Source organism: Mixophyes fleayi, chromosome 7 (assembly GCF_038048845.1).
Source record: "Mixophyes fleayi isolate aMixFle1 chromosome 7, aMixFle1.hap1, whole genome shotgun sequence".
NCBI lineage: Eukaryota > Metazoa > Chordata > Amphibia > Anura > Limnodynastidae > Mixophyes > Mixophyes fleayi.
The window spans coordinates 113,648,401-113,672,251 of NC_134408.1; the positions used below are offsets into that span (position 1 = coordinate 113,648,401).

At 40.5% G+C, this 23,851-nt stretch overlaps 1 protein-coding gene across 2 annotated transcripts in view; it reads left to right on the forward strand.

Annotated features, from left to right (window-relative positions):
• Nucleotides 1-23,851, forward strand: part of DRC11 (dynein regulatory complex subunit 11) — a 126,192-nt gene that overhangs the window by 92,017 nt on the left and 10,324 nt on the right. For both annotated transcript variants that reach the window (XM_075180392.1, XM_075180391.1), the window contains exons 9-15: nucleotides 9,773-9,848; nucleotides 9,967-10,073; nucleotides 11,368-11,460; nucleotides 14,443-14,510; nucleotides 18,532-18,614; nucleotides 18,836-18,943; nucleotides 23,097-23,296. In XM_075180392.1, the coding sequence (XP_075036493.1) occupies nucleotides 9,773-9,848; nucleotides 9,967-10,073; nucleotides 11,368-11,460; nucleotides 14,443-14,510; nucleotides 18,532-18,614; nucleotides 18,836-18,943; nucleotides 23,097-23,296 (735 nt within the window). The remainder of the gene's footprint in view (nucleotides 1-9,772; nucleotides 9,849-9,966; nucleotides 10,074-11,367; nucleotides 11,461-14,442; nucleotides 14,511-18,531; nucleotides 18,615-18,835; nucleotides 18,944-23,096; nucleotides 23,297-23,851) is intronic.

Below are 23,851 nucleotides of genomic sequence, written 5' to 3' on the forward strand. Positions count from 1 at the left end.
AGTGGAGGAGAAAATAGGTTACTTGTATTGTATTCCATATATAAAGTATGACTTTATATAGAGCTCTGCTGCTTTCCTGCTACACTGTAATGTGATATTACATTACAGTTCTTGGTTCCACTTTTCTTATCGTGTGTCAGAGAAATGGGGGAGCTGAATAATTAAAGCTGGGTACACACTACCAAATATTACTGCAGATGCAATTTCTGTAACGATTTTTTCAACGACTGAAAATCCCGATGATCATGCCCATTCGTGTGTACCTACACGATTTACCTTCAGATTTGTGATTTGTGATCTTCATCTGTCATAACCATCTGCTGAAAAGTTCGTGACTCTGCACACTCTACAGATATCTGCCTACGCTGCTGGTCGTGAGTGCGTACACACTTCCACTTTTGCCTGACATTGTTCCATTGTTGATTATGATTTTTAGGAAGTTTCTAAAACCATATCAGCAGATGTGATGAGCTTGAGAGCATACACACTATTGCAATATCTGACCAAATGGTCGTTTGTCATGTGATGATAATTGCATGAATTTTGCAGAACACCCCAAACCACTTCTATGAAGGTAGCTGAGCTGTGTGTAACAACTGGAATGGGATCGCTTATTTATCATTATGGTGGGGAAGGGGGTGTATAAATACATTATGTTTAGCGGGAGAACCTACCTGTATTCTGTCCTGTCTGGGCTTACTGGAGTATTTATCAAGTTTTATTTCCATTTTGGGTTTTTTACCTGTTGCCCAAAGAATCCAATCGGAGAGAATTTTCCATATCAATAAACTAGTTCTTTCCACTTGTAAAGGTACAAATCTGAATTAAAACCTTGGCAATCAACCAGACACTTACTTTTTACTTACTTACCTTCTAGCGCTGGTTAGGTAAAATATAGTTGCTGACTAATTGTTGTGGTTTTAGCACAACTTTGAACCGATGAGAAATCTTAGTATATAACCCTATTTACAGTAAATAACCTACGAAGAATCAGACTAAGCATATTCTTACTGGTAGGATTATGCATGAATAAATTCATTCACGTATTTAAATGACCATGCGGTTTCTCTCCACCAGAAGTCGGACTACCTCTCTAACTTTCCATGAAGAGGCCTGCTTGTAGTATATTCCTATCTAGATCTGAACTGCCGAGACTGCCTGCGGTGTTTGTTTATTTTTCCAAAGCAAGATCACTTACCCCTGTTCAAAAATCTTTATGTAAAATATTAAGAAAAAATAATAGCAACCTATTCATTTTAATTATCTTGCAGATTGATTTATATTATTTCTTCTATGTTGATGGGATGCCATTAGCTTGTAAAGGTGACACTTGACTATGCTGAAGGGAAAGTAAATAGAATGTATTTCTTTGTTGAATGACACAAGCTGGCTACAGAGGGATTGTTGGCTCAGGGGGGTTGAGGGAAATGCAGCCAAGTGCTGAGAAATGCTAGTGGACCCTACAGGTCAGAAAGGAAAGATGTGGTTACAATTTGATGGCAATCTCTGAAAATATGCATTTAATCAACGAGTAACCGTAGTTCTCTCCCCATCCTCGGCCCCAGAAATAACAGAATATCGGCTCCACACGTCCCCCTGAAAGGATGGGGGTTATTAAAGGATTATTATTACGATTTTGTTGCCATGCACCTTTCCTTACACATAAATGTGTTGTGTAACAATGGTAGAGACATGAAACAAATTGGCAGCTGGCACATTGCCCTATTTCCATATAATTGCACCATACACAATGTTCTACAGCCAGTAATCTCCAGCTCTATTTACTGGCGCTATATTTTGACGGTCCCTCTCTTTCCCTTTCCATTGAAAGATATGGATATTTTTTGTTCTAAATGACATATTATTGTTAAGGCACACATAAAAAATAAATAAATAAATATATATATATATATATAATTGTGTGTGTGTGTGTGTGTGTGTGTGTGTGTGTAGTCCCCCTTGTGCCGCCAAAGCAGATCTGACTCATCGAGACATGGACTCCACAAGACCTCTGAAGGTGTCCTGTGGCACCAAAACGTTAGCAGCAGATCCTTTATGTCCTGTAAGTTGCGAGGTGGGGCCTCCATGGTTCTGATTTGTTTTTCCAGCACATCCCACAGATGCTCTATTGGATTGAGATCTGTGGAATTTGGAGGCCAAGTCAACACTTTGACCTTTTTGTCATGTTCCTCAAACCATTTCTGAACAATTTTTGCAGTTTGCCAGAGCACATTATCCTACTGAAAGAAGCCACTGCCATCAGGGAATACCGTTGACATGAAGGGGTGTCATTGGTCTGCAACAATCTTTAAGTAGTTGGTACGTGTCAAAGTAACATCCTCATGAATGCAAGGTTTCCCAGCAGAACATTGCCCAGAGCATCACACTGCCACCTCCAGCGTGCCTTCTTCCCCTAGTGCATCCTGGTGCCATCTCTTATCCAGGTAAACAATGCACACACACTGGCCATCTACATGATGTAAAAGAAACCGTGATTCATCAGACCATGCCACCTTCTTTCATTGCTCCATGGTCATTTCTGATGCTCACGTGCCCATTGTAGTCACTTTTGGTGGAGAGGGGTAAGCATGGGCACAGTAGCTCTTCTGTGGGATTGGACCAGATGGGCTAGCCTTTACTCCCAATGTGCTTCAGTGAGCCTTGAGTGCCAATGACCCTGTTGCCAGTTCACTGGTTGTCCTTCTTTGGACCACTTTTGGTAGGTACTAACCACTGCATAACGGAACACCCCACAAGACCTGCCGTTTTGGAGATGCTTTGTCATCTAGCCATCACAATTTAGCCCTTGACAAGTCCCTCAAATCCTTACGCTTGCCCATTTTTTTTGCTTCCAACACATCAATTTCAAGAACTGACTCTTCACTTGCTACCTAATATATCCCACCCCTTGACAGCTACCATTGTAATGAGATAATCAATCAATGTTATTAATTTCACTTGTCAGTGGTTTTAATATATGTGAATATAGATATATGTGTTACGGCTAACGGTATTATCATAAACTTGTAGAACAAGATGAAGAGGTCTTCACCTATAGCAGCCGTCTTTCCTGTAGAGCTTACTATACTGAGAGGTACTCGGATGCCCCCAGATCTTAAACGCAGAGTAGTACTGGTTTATGAATGTAGCCTAGCGCAGAGTAGCGGAGGAATAGTGAATCAAGCGTGGTCAGGAAACAGGCCGATGTCTTAGGTCCGAAGCAGGTTCCACGGTCAGAAACAGGCAAGATGTCAGGGCTGGCAGCAAGCTAGGAGGGTCCAGAAACGAAGCAAAGGTCAGGGCAACAGGCAAAGAATCAAAGTCCAATAAACAAGGCCAAGGGTCATACACGAGCAATCCAAAACAGCAAACACGTTCAAGGCACAGGAGCGGGTTAACAAACAGCAACTGAGAACTATAACTGGCAGGAAGGCTAAGCCCTCCCTGCCTTATATACAGAGAGTGGCCAATGGCAGCAGAGGAGCCCAGCAGGGAGAAATCAGCTTCAGGGGCCGATTAATTAATATACTTAAATTAACTAATTGCGCACACGCCCAGATGCGCCTAATGCCGTCTTCATGACGACCGGGACGCGTCCTGCGGGTACAGGCTTGAGGCACCACCGCAACTTGAGACCATATGTGTGTGTGTATGTGTGTTTGTAAAGTTTTCAGAACAAAAATTATTTTACTTTGTTTTATCCTCTTAGCATGTCATAGCCCAGGGTTTCTCAACCCTTTTCTGTAATGTGTACTGCCTATTGTGTATCACTTTATGCAAAATATCCCCAACAGTGTGTAGATGTTGACAAGTAGCCCTTCATGTACTTGCATTGGATAAAAAAATCCTGTTATTTTATAATCTTTTATTTATAAATTGAATATATAATCTGTTATTTTGGACTTAAGTTGTGTGCCAGTAAAATACCCCTTACATCTGTCTTCTATATCCATGTGGTGCAGGTACTACAGTTTGAATAAACAGACATTAGCATAATGGGTCTAATCTAATCTAATGGGTCTTTTAATATTGTTTCAATAATGAAGTCACAGAGAAATCTCAACTTGCACATTTTGTTTGGATGCAGAGAAACTAAATAAACAGTAGCTCCATTCAGCATTTATAAGTTTATTTGTCTTCTATAGCAAACTACCAGTAAGTACATACCTAGACCAGCACTGTTCAGGGGATAGCCTAGACATATATATATTTTTTTATTTTATTTACTTTGCTCCTTTTTTGCTACTTATTATTTGACCAAGTAACTATGTTTTTGAAAGAAACAGAGGAGATGTTAGATGCACACATGGATTGCACAATTATTAATATAGGGTGTACAAACAGCACTGGAAACTGCAAACATACGTGTTATTGTTTCCTACATGGCCGTCCTATTTTATAGGACAAAGCATTCACTTTCTTGTTTTATTATACATGCCACAAATCTTGTAGATTATAAACTCTAATAAGCATAACCCTCTCACCTTCTGTTTCATTGTAATGTTCCTTTATAGTGATCGGTGATTGCCTACCTTACCACCCTTTTCTATAGTATTGTTGAATATGTTGACCCTTTAATAAAGGATTATAATTATATTACCAGTTACAATCTACTATATAAATGCCTAGTGGCGTGTGTGGAAAAAAAAAACAAGCTGCAGCGCCACCTGCTGGGCAGAGTTATACACTGACCTATATATTTCTTGAAGGAGAAGTGACAGTTGGGAGTGGTTGGTGGTTGCCGGGGGTGACAGTGGGGAGTTTTTACCACCTTAAGTAGCTTGATGAAGGATGTGGCGATGAAGATGAAGGATAAGGTGATGGAGAAAAATGATGAGGTGGTGACATGTGGACAAAACCACGTTAAAAAAGGGCGCTTGCGTCGGGAAGTAACGCTCTTCTCCTGAGGAGGCCTGGGCTAGGCCCAAATGCATGACAAGAACCTTTTTAACACCTTAAGTAGCTTGATTTGACTAGAATGCATGAGTATCATGCACGGGTTAACTTGTATGTAATATGTAGCTAAAATGTTTTAATACAGCAGTAAAGCCATGCTTTAGATTCAGAAATATATTTTAGATGCCCTAAAAGTATAAACCAGGTGATATATAATAAAAATTACATCTCAATATTCTAAACTTGGAGAAGTAAAATAGCCATAATAAAGAATGAAATCACCAGATGTTTTCCCCTATGTGAAATCCAGATTATTAACCCATAATTTATTAGATAATTCCCTGCAGATACAGGTAATTGCAAAATGTGCTACACTAATATAAGCAGCGTTCTAATGAAATGTACACAATACTGCACATGAACCATATATCTATGTGATTACACATGGTATCTATCTTGCCAGTCATCAGTGCTTTCCATGCCTGAACTTATGAACCCTTATAACTTCCCACTTATTGACTTGAGAGAACAAGAGTTGTCACCCCGTCAGGATTGTTATTCTCAATGATATAACGAACAAGTGAAAATAATTCCAGGATATTGTTTGGGGTTTAGTAAATCTTAGACGTGTGACTGCTATTTGTCTCTATAAGAATAGAGATAATATGAAACCTCTATAGTGATTCAATGTTAACAACTTCATTAAAAAAATGCCTGACTGTAACACATACAAAAACTGCAGTCACGTACAAGTGTCATGGAAACATCTGTTTGTAACAATGCTTCTATAGAAAATTCTGTAACTCCATTGTATTATTGTTACGTGTTGTTCATACTGAGAAAGTACACAATACGGCTGAAGGGCTGGCTGGATGGATAAATGAACAGTATTCAATTTTCAGTTACAAGAAAGTTTTTAGTCCATAACATAGTGGACAAGTTAATAAGATATGCCCCTTTGTCAAACCAAGCTATAGCTTCAATAAAGCCATGTTATGGAATAAAGCCTGTTAATGATCTCTGAGGGCTTCCAATCAATCTATTTCTCGCTTTCTGAGAATTCAAGGCTATGTGAGCAACAGAACCCAAAAATAGAGTAGCTTCTTGTGACTGGATCACTCATAAATAACTTATGGTATCAATTTATTTAAGGGAAATAGCGCAGGGTGCATATTTATATAATTGCCAATGCACTTATTTTTAATATTGTATATATTCTGAGATAGGAAATCGTTATTTCTGAGACCAGGGTAGAAACTGTTTTTTCCTGTTTTCACCTTACTAAAGTATATGCCTTATTTCTGATGCATATATCTGATACAATAGGCCTTTGTGGATGGAACTCTTGTGTGTATTGGGATGTATTTAGTATGGAAGTGTCATTGTTTAGGATTTGTAAGGTTGCTATTGGAAACCTCCAATTAGGCATATGGGCAAGGGAGTCTGATAGCAAGAAAGTCCTAACGAAGTTTTGTGATGAAGTGTCATGCCTGCTCTGGCCAAAGGCCCAGCAGGGGGTCGTTACTGTGTGGCCTTTTGCCCAGAGTGAATTTCATAGATAAGCGTAAATCTTGTTAGCCTTGAAATGCATGTAAATCCATGTTTGTGTAAATAGAGTATATCCTGATGCTTAAAATAGCATGTGTCTGAAAGGTATAAATGCACTGACTTGTACACTGAAATGTGTTCTTCTGATTTTTCATCTGACCTGATCACACTGGTATCTTCCACCAGTGTGTGAGAGCAAATAAACATCTTGCTTCAAAGACCTGCTTGGAAACATCTTCGATATTGCTGTATTCCTGTGATCTACAGATTAGGCCCTAAATCTAATCCGTTCTCCGGCTGTCTCTGTGGTTTGGACCCAAGCATTTCCAGTACCACCGCTCTGCCTGCTACCCAGCAGCTCTGGTCAGTGTGATAGGCCAGGGGGGATCCATTCACAGCAACCCGGATCCATAGTAAGAGGTCCGGAGTTACCAGGCCAGGTACACCAGCAACGAGATACGCTAGCAGCGTCAATTACTCAGAAGAAACCCGGTTCTGGATGCCGGTATAGGAGTCCAGTGGTAGCAACTCATGTAAGCCCCTCCAACTTCGGCAAGAGGGCGCTTTTTGGATAACGAAATGGAACAGTGGCAAAGTAAGCTCAGCCCGTTCCCAGCAACAACAGACAAGGTGGCATAGGCGGTCCATCCTGTCACACTTCTGTTATAGGGAGGACATTTGAATCAACGTATTTGGAAAACATTTAAAGAAAATTACAATTTTAAGAGCAGGTATCTACGTAGTGTCAAACACTTGTGCCTTGGAGAGATGCTGAACTTAACATTTCAACCAATTGGATAAGTCTGTGGATGGTCATTGGTATCGTGGTGTCATGGCAGTAAGTTAAAAATTATTACAATTATTTGTATTCAGTGAAATTCATCACAAAGGGTTTTCACCCTGACAGGTTTTACTGAAAAAAGCCATTTTCCAAGGGTCACGCAACCCTAACATTATGTGACTCTTTAAGTAAAATGTCTTTTTCAACTAACTCAATCAATAACCTGTGTGGTCTTAACTCGAGTTACTATACACGTGAGTAGACTCAACCTTACCACGGGTGTTTTTTTTAAGCCCAAGGTGTGTGCTCCAAATCGCTGAGTGCAGTGCAAAGACTGTGCTGGGGCTTGGGACTTTGGACCCATCCTCAAGCAGCCAATAGGCCCCAGAGCCCTGGATAAAGTGCAAGAAGTGCTAGTGTCAATGAATACATAGAAAATAAAAACTGTGACTTTAGGCCCTGGGCCTAATGGCCATTAAGGTTAAAAAAAAAATTGGTCCAGCCAAAAGGCCAGGACCAAGAATAAAAAGTGATGCAGGATTAACACATGCATTCCCGTAGATTGTAAGCTTGCGAGCAGGGTTCTCTTACCTCTCTGTCTGTATGTATTACCCAGTATTGTTTTATTAATGTTTGTTCTCAATTGTAAAGCGCTAAGGAATTTGCTGGCGCTCTATTAATAAATGATGATAATGATGATTGTGCTAGTGCTTTATTCTGTGCTAGGTGAGGGTTCCCGGTCCCACCACCCGTGCATTTTCAGGTCTACTTTGGGCCCTCTCTACCGGGGCACAGTCACCTCAGGCTCCAACCACCACCGGCCTTCTGGCATCAAACCAAGGCAGCTTGTCCCTTCAAAGAGTGTCAAGTACCCTCTACTAGGGCAGGTACTACACTTGATCATAGCCAAAAGGCTGAGATTTGTGTTAGTGAGACAACAATAGTTGACTGAGAAAAGTATATCACCAATTAACATCTAACTGTTGTGCTATGCTAAATAGGAAGCAGTGTTACATTTATGGAGATGAAATTAAATGTTCAGCTTAAGAAAGTGCCGGGATATCCAAGAGGAAATGATTGATTGACAACTGGAGACACAAAAGAAGAGGGATAGGAAGAGATCGGGAGTGGAGAGGTAGACCTGGGTGTGGTTGACATAGACGTGATAATGGAGGCCAAGAGAGCAGATGAGCTCACAGAGGGAAAAAGTACAGATGGAGAAGACCAGGGGGGCATGAACAGACCCATGGGGGATGCCAACAAGTAGGGGGAGAGGTGGAGGCGGGTGTACAGAAAGAGAAGGAGCAGTTGGCAAGGTAGGAAATGCACCATGAAAGGGCAGTGTTGCGGATTAAGAAGAGGGTGGTCAATGGTGTTGAATGCCTAGAAGGATGAGTAGGGAGAAAAGATCCTTATATTTGGCAGTAAGGAGGTCATTAGTGACCTTGGTGAGGGGCAGCTTCTGTGGAGTGAAGGGTTTGAATGCCAGATTGAAGTGGGCCTAAGAAGGAGTGGGTGGAGAGGAAGGTTGTGAGGCTGTTCTAGACAACCTGCTCAAGAAATTTGGAAGCAAAAGTAAGTCAGGAGATGGTCCGGTAGTTAGAGAGAGAGGCAGTGGGGGGGGGGTTTAAGGACGGGAGAAATCAGGACATGTTTGAATGAGGATGGGAAGGTACCAGAAGATAGGGATAGGTTGAGGTGGTGTGTGATGTGGGACCAGGCAACAAGAGAGTGGAAACAGAGGAAGTAGGGGATAGGGTGGTGAGGGCTGGTGGAGGAAAGAAGATCACGGACTTTGTCCACAGAGAAGAGCATGGTTTGTGCTAGCTGTCTTGAAAAATGTATTTAATAACAACAAACATGATAGTTATCCTCAATCAAAAAAATCTGTTGCAACTACTTAGAGAATTTTTGGCACTTGCAGCTAAAAATATCCACATCTGACTTTTATAATATCGACCCATTTGCTTTCTCCTAACATTGCGCGTTTTAATGGGTTCTGTTACCATTCACATTCTGTTGCTGTCTTTTTAACCCTTGGATGGGTGGGCTTTTTTCTTTTATCCAAAGGGTTCCTAAGCTGTTGGTGGAGGGATGTATAAAACGGGTCATTATGCTACTTATGGTGAGTTTTCATGATTTGCTTCTGCAAAACTATTGTGTACTAATTAACAAACAAACAAATAATTCATATATTAAGACTAATTTGTACAAGTGCCTCATTTCCAAACCATTATGCTTATTGTTTCTCCTGGTCCTGCCTAAAGTAGGCATCTTATGCCTAGTGCACCCACATAAACCAGATATCACGCCTAATTTAGAGTCAGCAAAAAGTAAACTAAATAAGCAAACTAATTCTAAATTGAATCCTGGGTGCCAAAGCTGTATACCATTCATAAACTGGGTCTCAGAATGAAAAATGTTATATGTATTAAAGCTATACTATTCTGTTTTGTTGCAGGGTATATTTTATTTGGTTGTAGGTCCTAATAAAAATGATGAAAGTTTTATGTTTAACTGTTTTGTTTTATTCCCCAACTTTTTCAGGAGGAAGAACCCGGCTGGAAAATGAGCCCAAGCCAATTCCTGCCTGGCATAACATCTGCAAACCACACATATGAAGGTAAATGTCTATAAACTATTTATTCTCTACATGTGGCTGAGGAAAGGGAGGAAAAGGATCTGCAATTCAAAATGAGGCTCCCATAGATAAATGGATAAAATGTCTACTTTCCTTGCAGGAGTTTGGCAAAATCGGGATGAGTCCTGGAATTTACACCAGACACATGATTCTGAGCTCATCAAAGAGGATAAGAGGAAGGAAGTTGAGGAAGAGATTAGGATACAGGTTTGGCTGAAGCACACTTTATAAATAAGCGTATATACTTGTCACTTGATGTTCTCTGTTACCTGAACTGTGACATTATCTCACTGATCTGAACCATCAATCTTGGCATCCAATAACTGAGACTGAAAAACACTGTTTGCAGTTTTTATATTGTATGCGTTGTACACCTACAGTTTCCAAGTTGTTTTTTATTACAATGCCTGTGATGTGACAAGCCCCCTCGAACCTGTATTTTTTTAGTATTAATTCTAACTTGGTCAAGTAACCTAACCTTATACTTTAGCTTCATCAATTGTAGGAATAGTATTGCTTTTTTCTCAACATGTGTTGCTTACAGGACACCGCCCTGTATTTTAGAGCATAGAACACAAAAAAAAGCTAATATTTTTTATATCACAGCCTCTCTAGAATCAAATTACTATTTCTTTAAACTTATGATACTCGTAGCAACGCCTAGGAATGGTTGTCATTTAAGGGCAAACAATAATGTACTTTTCCAGTATCTGAAATACAAGTTTGCACAATAGAAATGATGTAACAATGTTTTGCTGTTGCTAAAGAATATGTAATGCAGACTTTCATTCTATACATATGGTAATCCACAACGCAGGTGGTTCAGAGGAAACTTTTTTTTTTTAAATTTAATTTTTATTGGGTTTTACTCACATATACAGGTTATAAATGCACAACCAACAAATTGACATGGTATGTTATTGACACTGAGAAAATGACATCCTGGCACCAGTCCACAATGTACTCAGAAACCTGTAAAAGAGCTATGCCAAACCATACACATACCTGCTAATAACCATATAACCAATAACATACAGACAAAGACAAAGGGAAAGGAGGGAAGGGAAGGGGGAACCACATTGGGGGGGTGTCTAGTAAAATTCCTCATTCAAAACTTCAGTTTAGTTTAAAGCTCTGTCAACCTAGTAGGTTATGTATCTGCCGGGCACACGACGAGCTCAAATGGTCCATCCATCCAAACCAGCCCTTGGGTGTAAAAATGGAAACAAAACCACTCAATCAGTCAAATTTAAAATTGAGGACTCTGGAGAGCCAAAAAGATTTAGCCATGGACCCCAAATCAGAGAAAACTTTATGTATAGGTTTACATCATTCTGTACAGATGAAGATGTAACTCAAGCTTTGCAGGCATATTGTCTGTCTAGTTTAGTCTACACCTATGTGTAACATATTTCCATATGCTTGTATGTACAAAGTGTATACCAGGATATGTTCCTAACTTTTATGACTAGTTTACAACAGGCTTTGTTCTCCCCTGAAGGTGGATGAGCTGATGAGACAAGAGCTCCAGAACCTGAAGCTGGCCGTAGACAGAGACAAAAGCAAGAAGAAAAAAGGAAAGAAAGGAGGGAAGGTCAGTAAGAGAATTATGGTTACTGTGGTTCAGCAACAGGTGGAAAGATAAGCTTTGAATGTTAGAGAAGAGAGCTTGATGCAATCCCATAAGGTATCATGGAGATTGAACATAGATAATGTGTGATCAGTGAGACGTTGATGACATTTTTTGACTAATGGTGCAGTGTTAGTCAATGGCACATTTTATGATAGATTATTATCCCAGGGCTGGACAAACATAGTTCACCAAGATGACTAAAAAACACAACTTCATGACCAGAGCATGTCTCATTTTCTACTCTCAATCATGAAGAGTTGGGTTGTGAATGAGAGACTCCTCTACGATGCATATGATGGGTACTATTACAGATTTCTGGTGATCAGACCTCTCATGTACAACATTACACTACGCTGTGTTGTTGTTATGTCAGAGATGTTCTCCCCTGTCCTGTAAACCCTGCTGACATCAGAACTGGGATTTCACAGAATCAGGGAGGGCAACTCTAACAGCTGCAGTAGCCTAGCCTGATACTATAATACTGTGTATGCAAGCTCTCATCGCTAGGAACCAGTTCTAATGGTTCCTGGCTGGTTCACTGACAAGGAGCTAGTGGCTGGAGAGATCAGTTAGGGGACAAAGATTGCTACAGACCTCTGAATAAGGCACACACTAGTGCAGTGGACAAATGTAGAGGCACAGACTGCTATCATTTGTAACAAGCTACAAAAAAGATTTTGAGAAGCTTGTTAAAAAATTGCTGGCTCTGCACCGGAAGGGTAAAGTAGTCCTGGCGGGAGATTTCAGTACCACCTAAAATAACCGTGGACAGATCCAAATCTCCCCCTCAATCAACTCTCAAGAATATGGCTACCAACTCCATGCTTCTCTCCCAGCACCTCTTGTTCAACGCATAGAGGGTGAAAGAACCCACCGCTATGAATTACACCTATTCAGTTCACGATGTGCACACGCGTCTGCACATGGCCTTCCTGTGTGTTGATCTAGCCCAACATATCCTTAATGTTAGCATATTTCCCAGCACTTGATCTGACCATGGCCCGGCCATGGTGGGTGTCGTGGACCCTCTGTTTCCAGTACTTTCCATGCTCATTTCCAGGATGTCTCAAACCTCTTCTTATAAATCTTATAAATTCACCCAGTAGATTGATCTGACCATTGGCTAATATCAATTTTGGCCAAATCATAAAACTAATCAAGTTGGATCTGCTCAGATGGCAAAAATTAATTATCTCCTGGTTAGGCAGAATCGTCAATCTTAAAATGAATGTCCTGCCTAGTCTGCTTTATCTCTTCCAGACGCTCCCAGTGAAGGTACCCAGAGCTTTTTTAATACAATTACACCATTGGTTTTCCCAATTTGGCAATATAAACCCTTACGTACAAACTTTACCACTTTATGTAGAGTCACATTTAATGGGGCTTTCCAAATATTAGGCTCTATTATATTGCTACCCACCTGAGCCATGCCGCGGCATGGTTTTCAAAAGGACATGGTCCGCGATGAATAGACTTTGTGTACTCCTGTTGCAGGGCGTCATTTATAAGTTCTGTGTTGGGCATCCCAGCGGGTGACAGGTCTCCTGTCACCTGCTTAGACAACAGTTAGAGAAAGGCCAAGAATTCTATTTCCTCCCTGGTGAAAGAAAATATATTACCAAGCGTATTTGTTTCCTACCAGACTAAAAAGTATATACGGAATCACATCCGGCTTGTGTTGGACGGGCTGTTGGGAGCAGGGTTCTTTCCTTCATATCTGGTGATCCTGGTCAAAAAGCTCGGTTTTGGGATATGGTTGCCTCATTAATCAGTGATGTTACTCAAGTTCAGATCTCTAAATGTCCCTGGTTCCCCATTAGAGGTTCTTCACCAGCATTCTGAGAAATTATCCGTACAGATCCTTAATGCGGACAGATGCTTCATGGCTAAGAACTGGAAAAATCCAGACACCCCTTCTAGACAACAACTTCTAAATAGATTTGGTTCTTGGCATCCATGGAAAAATTTCTGCATATCTGAATAATAATTTCTATAAATGTTCCCAAATTTGGTGTGATTGTTTTATCTGTAATAGTCCCTCTGTTTCCAATACTTCCCATGCTCATTTCCAGGATGTCTCGACCCTCTTCTTATAAATTCACCCAGTAGATTGATCTGACCATTGGCTAATAATTTTGCCCCCCTCACAAATAGCCCAATGGCCTCTGGGAGTCCCATGCTATGTCTCAGTTATCCCCCCCCTCCCTCCCACCCCATCCCTTTTAAACTATAAGAGCGTCACACTCGAGCACATCTCATAGCAGTATTGGTTCACTCTATGCCTTAATTTGGGCAGTTAACTGAATGTATAGTCTGCTCACTTCTTAAAAATGTATATTTGTGCCATTTATGTTTGTTACACTTGCACTGTTTGACTTGTACGTTGTCACTTACTTTGGCCTTCAAGGCTCCTATTTTTTTTGATTGTGTATATTGTGTGAAGGATATTATAAATAAAGTTCTTAAAAAAATTGCTGGCTCCTAACTTACAGATTACTTTCTCACAGAATGTATTACCAAGTCTTTATAAAGTGCCCACATGTTCCATGATGCTATGTAGTAGGGAAAATTGTAACACAAACAAGTATAAAATATACACTTTAACCAGAGTATGTCAAAACCAGTTCATTTGCTGAAATTTTTCTGTGCACTTTTTATATGAGTAAAGTTAAAGGTGATGATCACTCTGGTGGGAGCTTTTACAAACCCCCTCCCCTGACTATCAGGTGGGCAGGCACATAGGCCTCCTGCTGGAAAGCATCTGGCTGCTATTATAATGTCCCCAACCTCCCCTTTCTGGTCTATATGACATAACACTTCAATTAGTATGAAGAACCCTGCATATTACTGTATCTAGAAAGTTGCTTTAAAAGCTAATTTCACAAACTGGTTATTTTGTACGTGTAAAATCTCAGCAGTATCTTGTAATGTGTCTAATTTTAGAAAAAAAAGAAAGGGAAGAAAAGTGGCAAAAAGAAGAAAAAGAAGGAAAAAGATCTAACCCCGGACAGGTATGGGTCTAAATTTAGTTGTAACACAGTCCTAAGATTACAGTACAATGTATATTACAATCCACTGCAATCCAAATGGGATGGATGTACTTCAGACTCCCCTTACACACTTAAGACTTTAATCAGAACTGTGCAGAACAACAGGAGCACAAACTGTTTTTTAAATCCCCAAAACAAATAGGTGTATAAATCCTCTCCTACACCCTGGGATATTACCACCACCTGGAGCATCCAGATGTTGTCTAACAAAATCTGTAACTGGTCTGAGAAAGAGGGCAAAGAGCAGGGAAGATAAATCGCATCCTTGATGGGTACCCCCCTTGGACTGTAAAAACAGTATATCAAACTCCCAGAATGGAAATCTGGGCACTAGGGTGAATTCCCAGTGAAGAATGAGGGAGTACGTCACAGAGTTCTGAGCTTGTACTGTCAGTCTACTCTGTTGAAAACTTTCTGGGCAGCAAATGCTAAAAGCATAGAGAGGGTTTGCTAAGGACTTGCACAGGGAAGTGAACGTGATTATTTTGCAGAAGTCAGAAACCTAACATCTGAGATGAATCCCACCTGGACTGGTTGGGTTAAGAGGAGAATCAGTGATGAGAGGTGGCTGACAAGCAACTTAGCAAATATATTCAGATTATTACTGGTCACTGAGGTAGAGGCATAACTATCACAACTTAAAGTATGTTTACCTTCCTTAGAGTATGTGCTCACAGGCTATACATCTGCCTATAGTATGACACCCTGTGTTTACCAAGTAGCATATGCAGCACAGTGGACAACAACTTCATACCATTTGAAAGTCCCAGCATGGTAGAAATTAATGCCGAGACATTCAAATGTTATTAGATTAGCGGACTGAATCATAAGATTTGTGTATTTTAGGGGTCTTTTTGAAGGGACTTTCTCCAAAGTGAAATTGTCTGTACTTACTGTACTTTAGCTAAATACCTTCAGGATCAAAGATCAAATTGTGTTCACAGTCCATCAAACGCAGTCCACCTGGAGTTTGGCTAAAGTGCAGTGAGTTTAGTGATCAACAAACCACAATTTTGAGGTCTGCTTATACTACGGTCACTGTGTACTGAGCACAGTGCAATGTACCACTGGTGGCTGTAAAACTGCATGTAAGAATGTACCCTTATGGAAAAAAGAAATTAATGTGCTAGATAACATAGCAGATAGCAGAATCTTTCTGAAAAGGTTTGAACGACCAAGTGGTGAACCTATTCAGACCAGGGATTTTGCACGTCCTTGATGATCTGCTGGATTTTTCCAATGGAAACAGGAGAGTGCAGTAAGTTAGTTTGTAGAAAGACCGCTGACGCCCATATCTTGGTGGGAGTAGATGCCAACGGTGGCACACTGCTGGAGGAGACATAGGCATCTCACTGTGAGGGCATGACTAGCACTTTACAAGCGCTAAACCATTATCCAACCATGTGCTGCTCTCTGCACTGTACTGCACTGCAAAGCCAATCCTTAGCCCACCTACATTCAAAGATGGCCAGGCGATAAACGGTATGGTGGGCAGAGCATCTCTGCAGCATGGCACACCCTGATGTGCATACTGCGTACCACCAGCCTAACTGTGGGCAGCACAGCATGATTACCTGGGGCCTGTGCATAGGGTAAATAGTGGGTGGTCCTGGCGCCTCCTTGGCCTTGTGCCCTGGGTGGCCACACCCGACTGCTACGGCCCTTAGGGATGGAAAGGATTAGACATGTAAGCGGGAGAACTGAAACGTGGAAGATTAAAATTGCCCTAATAAAGTATGAATGCACATCCTAGTCGGACACGTGTGAGAAGGGGATTATTTGTGAAGTAACTTGATATAGTGGAGTCTGCCTCCTGGGATGCTAAAGAGTTTAAAAACAGGGAGTCATTAAATACAGTTTTTGACAACACCCCGCTACTACCCTCCGCCATGTAGCAAATAAGAAGGGGAAGAGATCTCAGGGGAGTAACCCTCCTTCCCCCAGGTACCTGAAGCTGGAAACCAATGGCAGTCTGAGCTTGCAGCATACTCCCTCTTTCTGTAGTGCAAGCTCATAGCTTCATCTGCTCTCACTGGCTTCCTCGTTCAGTTAATGGGAGACCAGTACCTCATACTGTTTAATACATGTGCAAGTGCAGTAGTGGACACAGTCTCCGACACACATCTACAAATACCAGATCATGGACATACAGCAAGCTGAGGTGGATGTCTGAGGTTAAGTATGTCCTGAGATGTGAACAGATTGTTATTAGTGACAGTATTGAAATTGGTCCAAAAAATGAAGCTGCCACACACACTTATGGCAATTTGCTATAAAACTTGGTAAACTGGGAACCTTTTTGGAGTTTGTGGCCATAGTCGATTCTTGGCCTTGAAAAAAAAGAAATGTAACAATCATGTACTTGACTTTTGCAGTCACAAGTTTATCTTTTAATTAGAATTTTGTGTATGAAGCTTGCTGTCCCCTAAGTTGTTGTATTGGCAGGAGCTGAATAGGTTGTAAAAGTGCACTTCCTGAAGCACTTTAGGAAGGCAATTCAACTTTTATAGAAATTGTTTAGGACATTAATGTTTTGGGACAGTTGGAGGCAGTAGCAAGGTCTGTCCAAAAAACTGAAGATATTATACCCTGGCTTCTGGTGATTACTAACAGCTGCAAAAGACTAAGGGGTATATTTACTAAACTGCAGGTTTGAAAAAGGTGGAGTTGTTGCCTATAGCAACCAATCAGATTCTAGTTATCTTTTATTTAGTACATTCTACAAAATGACAGCTAGAATCTGATTGGTTGCTATAGGCAACATCTCCACTTTTTCAGACCTGCAGTTTAGTAAATATACCCCTAAGATCATTGTGGAACCAGGCAGAAAGGAGAATGCAAAGTGATGTCTGGTACTGGATGCACAAAATAGAGGAGGAAACACATGAGAGGACACAAAGAGCTCCAGACATTTGTATTGCAAATCGTATTAATCCCAAAAATTTGAATGTGATATTTTGTGTCTCTTTAGTTCTTAATTAATAATCTTTGGGTTAATACATTGGCAGTGGAGTATGGTATATTTGTCTATGCAGTAAATCCTGCTGTTAGACTTTATGTTGCTATTTTAGCAATTGTGTGTTATATTTACTTTGATATGTAATAAATTTAATAGGTTTAAGCCGTTTCCAAAAGTCATTAGATTCCACCATTTATATAGATGTTTTACTATATAATTAGGCTTTTATTGATTTCATTATACAGCACTGTCTTTCTGTGTGTTTGTTCTCTTGCGAATGTCAATAAGACAATATAAAAACTAGAGATACTCGAAAATTAACAAACTCACATTTCACCAATGCAATTGTTGGATGCAAATGTAAATTTAAAAATAAAGTAATACTGATTAAAACAAAAAGACAGTTGTTGTTAGCGCTTGTCAGTAACACTGCATATCTGTGTGTATCTAGCAAAATGAAAACATGATGTATTGGTTCATATTTTGTTCAAAACATTTAAGCATGCATCCCAGTGTCAAGGGCAACTTATTGTATGCAGGGCCTACACTGAAATGTATGCTTCAAACACCATTCAAATGCAGTTAAAATCACATGCACTAACCTCCCAGGTATAAGAGCTTACATCTGGTAAGGGCTGGCCTGTGAGCCACACTCAAAAGGCCTCATATAGGCCTGATAGACAGCTGCTAAGACTACATATGTAAATAATGGCTTCCACTTTGCACAAACACTGTGATGTTTATAATTTAGACTACTGTTGTTCAAGGATCCAATCAGGCAGTATACTTAAAAAACAATTATGTAATACAACATAATGTGTTGAGGTTGTTGGGCAACGTGGGGGGACATCAAAAAGCCTTGGAAAGCCAGTTCCTGCCCATGTGCCTTTAGTTGCCTTCAGCCTTGGTTTAGACTAAAGTAAAATATAAGATGTGTTATGTTATTACAACAACAGATATCATGTGAACTCGTTACTTTAGCTATAATATATATTGTATAAATCTGTTTTGTTTTATCTGCAGGACTATTGATTCTCTGTATGAGGAGCTGGTCACAGAAGGTCTTCTCATCAAACCAAAGCCTGTGACGATGTCAAATTTTATAGGTACAATGGAGAGGTCCAGCCAACATTTTGTGTCATAACTGCGCACTGTAGGGGATTTTTAATAACTTGGTACTATATGCGCAAAGCTTCTGTAACCCATGGCAACTATTCACATACTTCCTTCTACCATGTACTTGAAAATGATATAATGTGATTAGTTGCTATAGGCTTTACATACTGCAGTGTATTATTAAATAAGTCCCTTTGTATTTTTTCTCCAGGTGAATACAGTTATTTGGGGACCACCTTGCGCCAGGCTGACATAGAACCGATGCCATCTCTTAGTGATGTCAAACAACTTCTTGTCCTGTATGGCGTCCTGCCTTTAGGTAAGTGCAACTGGCCTATATGAATGTGTTCTTAGACTAGTTATATTACAGTGTATGTAAAATAATAATGCATGTATAACACATCTGGAATGTACAGTTAGGGCTGTCAATGAGAAAGTCCCAAATTATAAATAGACATCATGTCTTTCATTTTTTCATTATGCTGTGGCTGCTTCTGCAAGTTTGTGTCATCTTAGATGGTTTTCTTTGTTGCCAAGCACGTTCCAGAGGATCAATTGGGTTGTTTCAAGCTGCAAGACGATTTTTTTCGACACGCTTGGAATAATTTTTATATATATATATATTTTATTTTTTTAAAACGCTATGTGGATTAAAAGCTTACAATATATAGATTGTTAAAGCTTACAAGATGTGTATTTTTTATTACAATCACTTTTATTACGACACACCCACTGCCCATGGGTGTGGAAAGAACCCTTGCTCTTTCAGCATGGGGCTGGGTACCATTAGGTGGGCACAACTCCCCAGGAAATCCAGCCTCGTGCAGACCAGCCTGGTGCTGATTTGCTATTATGGCAGGGGGACCCCACACTGCGGGTTTCCCTGCTATTGTGCCACCAGTCCCTGCTGGCTAAACTTAGTGATGGTTGTAGTAAAATCGGGAAGGGGGGGGGGCATGCTGTTTTGTACCCCCGATTTTGCCACTACTAGCACTAGCCTGGCAGCACAAGGGTTAATCTGATTGGGAGGGAGGGGGGCCAAGTTGTTTTTTTTTATATTTATTTTTTTTAATTACTTATTTAATCACTGTATTGTGTCGGCGGATGTAATGCAACCGGACCCGCCGGCTGCGGCAGGAGCTGACAGATACGTATCCTGCAGTGTCCTGTGTAGTAGGGCAGAGCAGATTCAAAATATACCCATATCTTCAGATCCGTTCCTTGTTGACTACGGCTGTAGGCAGAGTCTGATTCTGTGTGGTTTTGCTACTGCCTGCAGATATGCTCCTTAATCACTCAGGCCCCAGGGCCGTAACTAGGGCTGTGCGATAGGGGGCGACCGCCCAGGGCGCAATGCTGAAGGGAGGTGCAGTTTAGGAATATTTTAGGTTCATTTGGTTAAAATTGAGGGCTAGGGGGGCGGCATTAGTCTTTCTCGCCCCAGGCACTAGAATTCTAAGTTACGGCTCTGTCAGGCCCTATAAGAACATATAACTTAGTCATGTACCCACACTCAGGTTTTGTGGCTGAACCAATAGTTATGGGAATAAATAGTATCAATTCATCAGGAACAAGTAACATCGCTAAAAAACATCATGAGCAAAATTCATGAGGTACTGGATCCTAGTGAATTGGTAGAAGTTTTGTTAATAAGATTTGAGTATACCTGAGGTGAAAATGTACTTAATGGTTACAAAACTTATAGCAACCTATTAAAAGTACTGGTGACCATCGTGACCAATATTCATGGGGTGCAGCTTCTAGTGACTTAATTGGCTGCATTCCCATGGATACAGCCAACAAAATGGCTACCCACATTGTGTGCAGGGACCAAGTGTACTGCAAAATAGGAATGATCTGTTTATCTCAAATAGATGTTGACAACAGAAAAATATAAAAGTATGTTTCTGCCATAAAATCAACAACAAATACTAATAAAATGATTCCAGTCAGGGTAAGTTTGATTATACAAAGTATAATTTTATTTATTTATTTTTATTCATGTGCTGAGTAATGGTTTTATTATTCTACCTCACAGAGTTTCCTGGTTCCCAGCTCGTGTGCGTAACTGTTCTGTCATATTTTATTATACAGATTTTATATAATATACCTGGTATACAGATGTGCGCAAGGATAAAACAATGGCTGGAAGCAAAACTCTCTGCAAGGTCATTGGAAAGGGTAGATCACTGAACCTTTTGAAACATCACTACCATTTCCTTCCTCAAATGCTGGCACTATACAGGTGTTTATAGTCACCACTGTCATTGTTATATAGCTGAATATACATTTAAGTAAACTAGTCATTTAAGTGTACTGCTTGGGTGTTGGGGATGTAGTAACACTTCAAGTACTCAACGGGTTAAACTCAGATTTTCCTAATTGTTCTCTGCACAGATTAAATTTTCTGCCTTGGCTTTATGGAGCACAATCACAGAGTACTATGTAAGCACAGAGAGTTATGTTATTCCTCAACTTTGACTCTGTTTATATCCAGCTGAGCATATCTGGATAACACCTGTAATCCTTCTGTCCATTTATTGCTGATTACATTCAAATAAACCAATAGTTAAGATATACAAACAGTCTTATAAAAAATGTATAATGCCAAGAGGGTGGAGCATTAAGTTCCTCTGGAAGTCTAGTAGCCAACAATAGCACAGAAACCATAGACCAGTCATTTAAAAAAAAAAAAAAAAAAAAAAAAGGATTATTTCAAAGCATCAGGAAAAAAATACTGTTAAATTAAACACTCGCTCTGTGATAAAATCTTTTATCGAACAGGCTACGGCTGTGACTTTCTGACAGGGGGACCCCACAGCCAGTCATAGCTTAGTGCTGGCGGACCCCGCGCTGTTCATCCCCCACACTTGCAGCTACCTGCCCAGGCTATGACAAGGGGGGTATAACTTTGGGGAAGGGGGAGTACTTTTTTTATTGTTTTTTTTTTTAAATATGTATTTACTTTTTTTATTCAACATTAAGACGGCAGTCATCATCAACATGATGTTTACTGCGTCTCTACCGCACCAAGATATGCTATAAATATATCTTCATGTAGCAGGCATATTTAACATTGTATGCTGAGTCGCACATGTCTTTAGATTTAAGGGTGGTGTGTGGGGGCCCCAGAGGTTAGGGCCACTTGGCATTGCTGGGTCCTCCTCAGCTCGGGGTCTAGTAGCAGCCACACCACGGGTAGTTCCGCCACTGCACAGAAGTATTCTGTAATTATCACTGAGCTTTATAAATTTGCATCACGGGCATTTAAACAGTACAGTAAACCAAGTACAATAACTGCACTAAAGCAGCCAAGTAGATGGGTAACTGCAGTATTTCATTTACCAGACACCATCATAACCAGTGCAAGGTGGACCAAGCAGAGAGCACTGTACGTGTTCTGGATGCACAGCCCACCTTCTTCCCGAAATTGTATTGTAGTAGTAATACTGAGTAGCCCAAAGATAATATGCAAAATTGAATTATAAAGCTTGGTGGCTGGAGAAGGTTCCATAGTATAACTTAAGCATATTGAAGCCAGTTTAGGGTGTACGCATGGCTGCTCAAACTGCCTGGTAACCTATAATGGGGCTATGGTGAAGGCCAGAAGAGGTCTTGGTGGATATTATGTTTTATCATGGATTGGGAGTTGCTGTGATCTCAGTGTGTTGTTAGACAGTTGTAGGAGAAGGGATCCTGCAGGATAACGAGAGGCAGATGTAACTCAGCTGTCATATAGCGCAGATAACAGGAGACATGTGAAGTGTGCTAGAAGATCATCATATAACATTCTGTACCAGAGGTGCTGGACCGTTCCTAGCTGCATAACATGCCTCATTAATGATTAGTAGAGGTAATGAAGCAAATAAGGACTGAAGTACTTGGGACTTGATTATCCCTGTTATTAATGTACTAAGGAGGGAAAGTAGTTTCACATAAACCACAACCATTATCTGAAGGAGAACAGTGTCTGTGCAACCTCAGCTACCAATGTCTTAAGAACAGCGTTTCACTGATTAGATAGCAAAGGTCAAAGTTAATGTATTCTGAAGTTCGATCAGTGCTTCTCAAACGTTGTCTTAACCACTAAAGTGTAGCTCATCCTCTGACTTGGCTACTTAGGTTTTCTTAATCTTTTAAGACCATCAGATGGCATGAAATCAATGTTAGGTGGTACAAGTCATATGATATTGTCATATGGTCACCATGAAATCAAGGTACTACTTAGTGTCAAAGGCAATTGATAGGATTAGAGATATTTCACCATGTGAATATACTTCACTTGACCCGTTGGTCCAACGCTGCACGATGACATATTGTTAACTGCAGTATTACACTTTTGTGTTTAATTCCTAAAGAATTTGGAAAGAACATGTTGTTGTTTTTTTGAAATGATGGAAACAATGTTTGTCCTGTTGTTTGCCAGGCTTGTACTCCATGAGGTGTAACTGTTTGTACTGACACTATAACAGGTTGTGAGTCAGTATATGAGAAGGCCCCGCTGGTGAAAGCTCTCCTTCTGGCAGGACCAGCTGGTGTAGGGAAAAAGATGTTGGTGAACGCCGTCTGCAATGAAACTGGAGCAAACCTGTTTAACCTGTCTCCATCTAACATCGCTGGCAAGTACCCGGGCAAGAGTGGACTGCAGATGATGCTGCATATGGTGCTAAAGGTGAGGCTGCAAAGACGGAGACGGTGACTTGTATTGTATTTTGCCTAGCAAAAGGCAGGTTCAAGGGTATAACAAAAGCTACAGTAGCCAATGTGATTTATTTGTGGTCCGGCAGCATACGGTGCCCAGGACCGCTGAATCAGTGACTTTTACGTTTTATAGTGCTGGTTTTTGTGCTGGGCATGAAACATTTTTTATTAGTGTACCCCATACTTGCCTACTCTGCCGGAATTCCAGAGAGGCTCCCCGAAGAGTAGGCAAAGCTCCCGCATTTGCTGAAATTCACAACAGTGAATGGAGGGGGTGGGGCTTAATCATGTCATTAAGCTCTGCCCCCTCCATTCAATGCCGTGGATTTCGGCTTTTTATAGTGGGGGTCGGGGTTATGGTGACACCCTATGACACATGACTTCTCCCCCAAATCTCCCAGGGGAGAAATTGTAACAGTTGGCATATATGGTGTACCCTGTTACTTAGACCTTTGTGGTTAACCTCACTTATTGCATAGTAATACTGTAGAAACTAAACATCCTAAGTAAACTAGCTGACAAACAT